At 58.2% G+C, this 660-nt stretch overlaps 1 protein-coding gene across 1 annotated transcript in view; it reads right to left on the reverse strand.

The window, feature by feature from the left end:
• The window catches only part of EMH_0049090 (uncharacterized protein), a gene marked incomplete at both ends in the record, with an annotated part of 7,201 nt that extends 6,902 nt beyond the window's left edge, over window positions 1–299 (reverse strand). Inside the window, 2 exons of the mRNA XM_013496483.1 lie at window positions 1–7; window positions 198–299. Coding sequence (XP_013351937.1) covers window positions 1–7; window positions 198–299 — 109 coding nt within the window. The remainder of the gene's footprint in view (window positions 8–197) is intronic.
• Between the last annotated feature and the right edge of the window lie 361 nt (window positions 300–660).

A 660-nucleotide genomic window follows, 5' to 3' on the forward strand; every position in this document is an offset into this window, starting at 1 on the left:
GCTGCTGCTGGCAGCAGCAGCAGCAGCAGCGGGGGTCTGCTGCTCGTCGTCAGCTGCAAGGGCTTCTTGCTGCTTCAGGACTTCTATCGACTGCTGCAGCAGCAGCGCAGCAAGACCACGCAGCAACGCCTGCTCCTGCTGCTGCTGCTGCTGCTGCTGCTGCTCATGCCGCAGCAGCCGCACCAGGGCCACCACACCGAGAGGAGACAGCAGCAAAGAGGCCAGAGGGGCCTGTGCTGCTGAAGCAAAATCTGCTGCTGCTGCTGCTGCTGCTGCTGCTGCTTCTGCTTCTGCTGCATCCACACCAACAGGCTGCAACTTGCTGCTGCTGCTGCTGCTGCTGCTGCTGCTGCTGCTGCTGCTGCTAAGCGCAGCAACACCGAAGACAAGGCAAGGAGGAGAGAGAACAGACAGCAGCAACGCCAGCAGCCCCGCTACGCATGCACCAGCGGCTCTCTGCAGCAGCGCAATAAAACCCTAAACCCTAAACCCTAAACCCTAATCCGTAAACCCTAAACCCTAAGCTCTAAGCTCGGAGGCTGTGACAAGTAGGGAGTCTGTCTAAAGGAATTAGGGTTTAGGGTTTAGGGTTTAGGGTTTAGGGTTTAGGGTTTACAGACTCGTGAGTTTGGGGCTTCTATGCTCAGCGCATGCAGCAGC

The sequence above is a fragment of the Eimeria mitis genome, genomic scaffold (assembly GCF_000499745.2).
Source record: "Eimeria mitis Houghton genomic scaffold, Emh_scaff2130, whole genome shotgun sequence".
Taxonomy (NCBI): Eukaryota; Apicomplexa; class Conoidasida; order Eucoccidiorida; family Eimeriidae; genus Eimeria; species Eimeria mitis.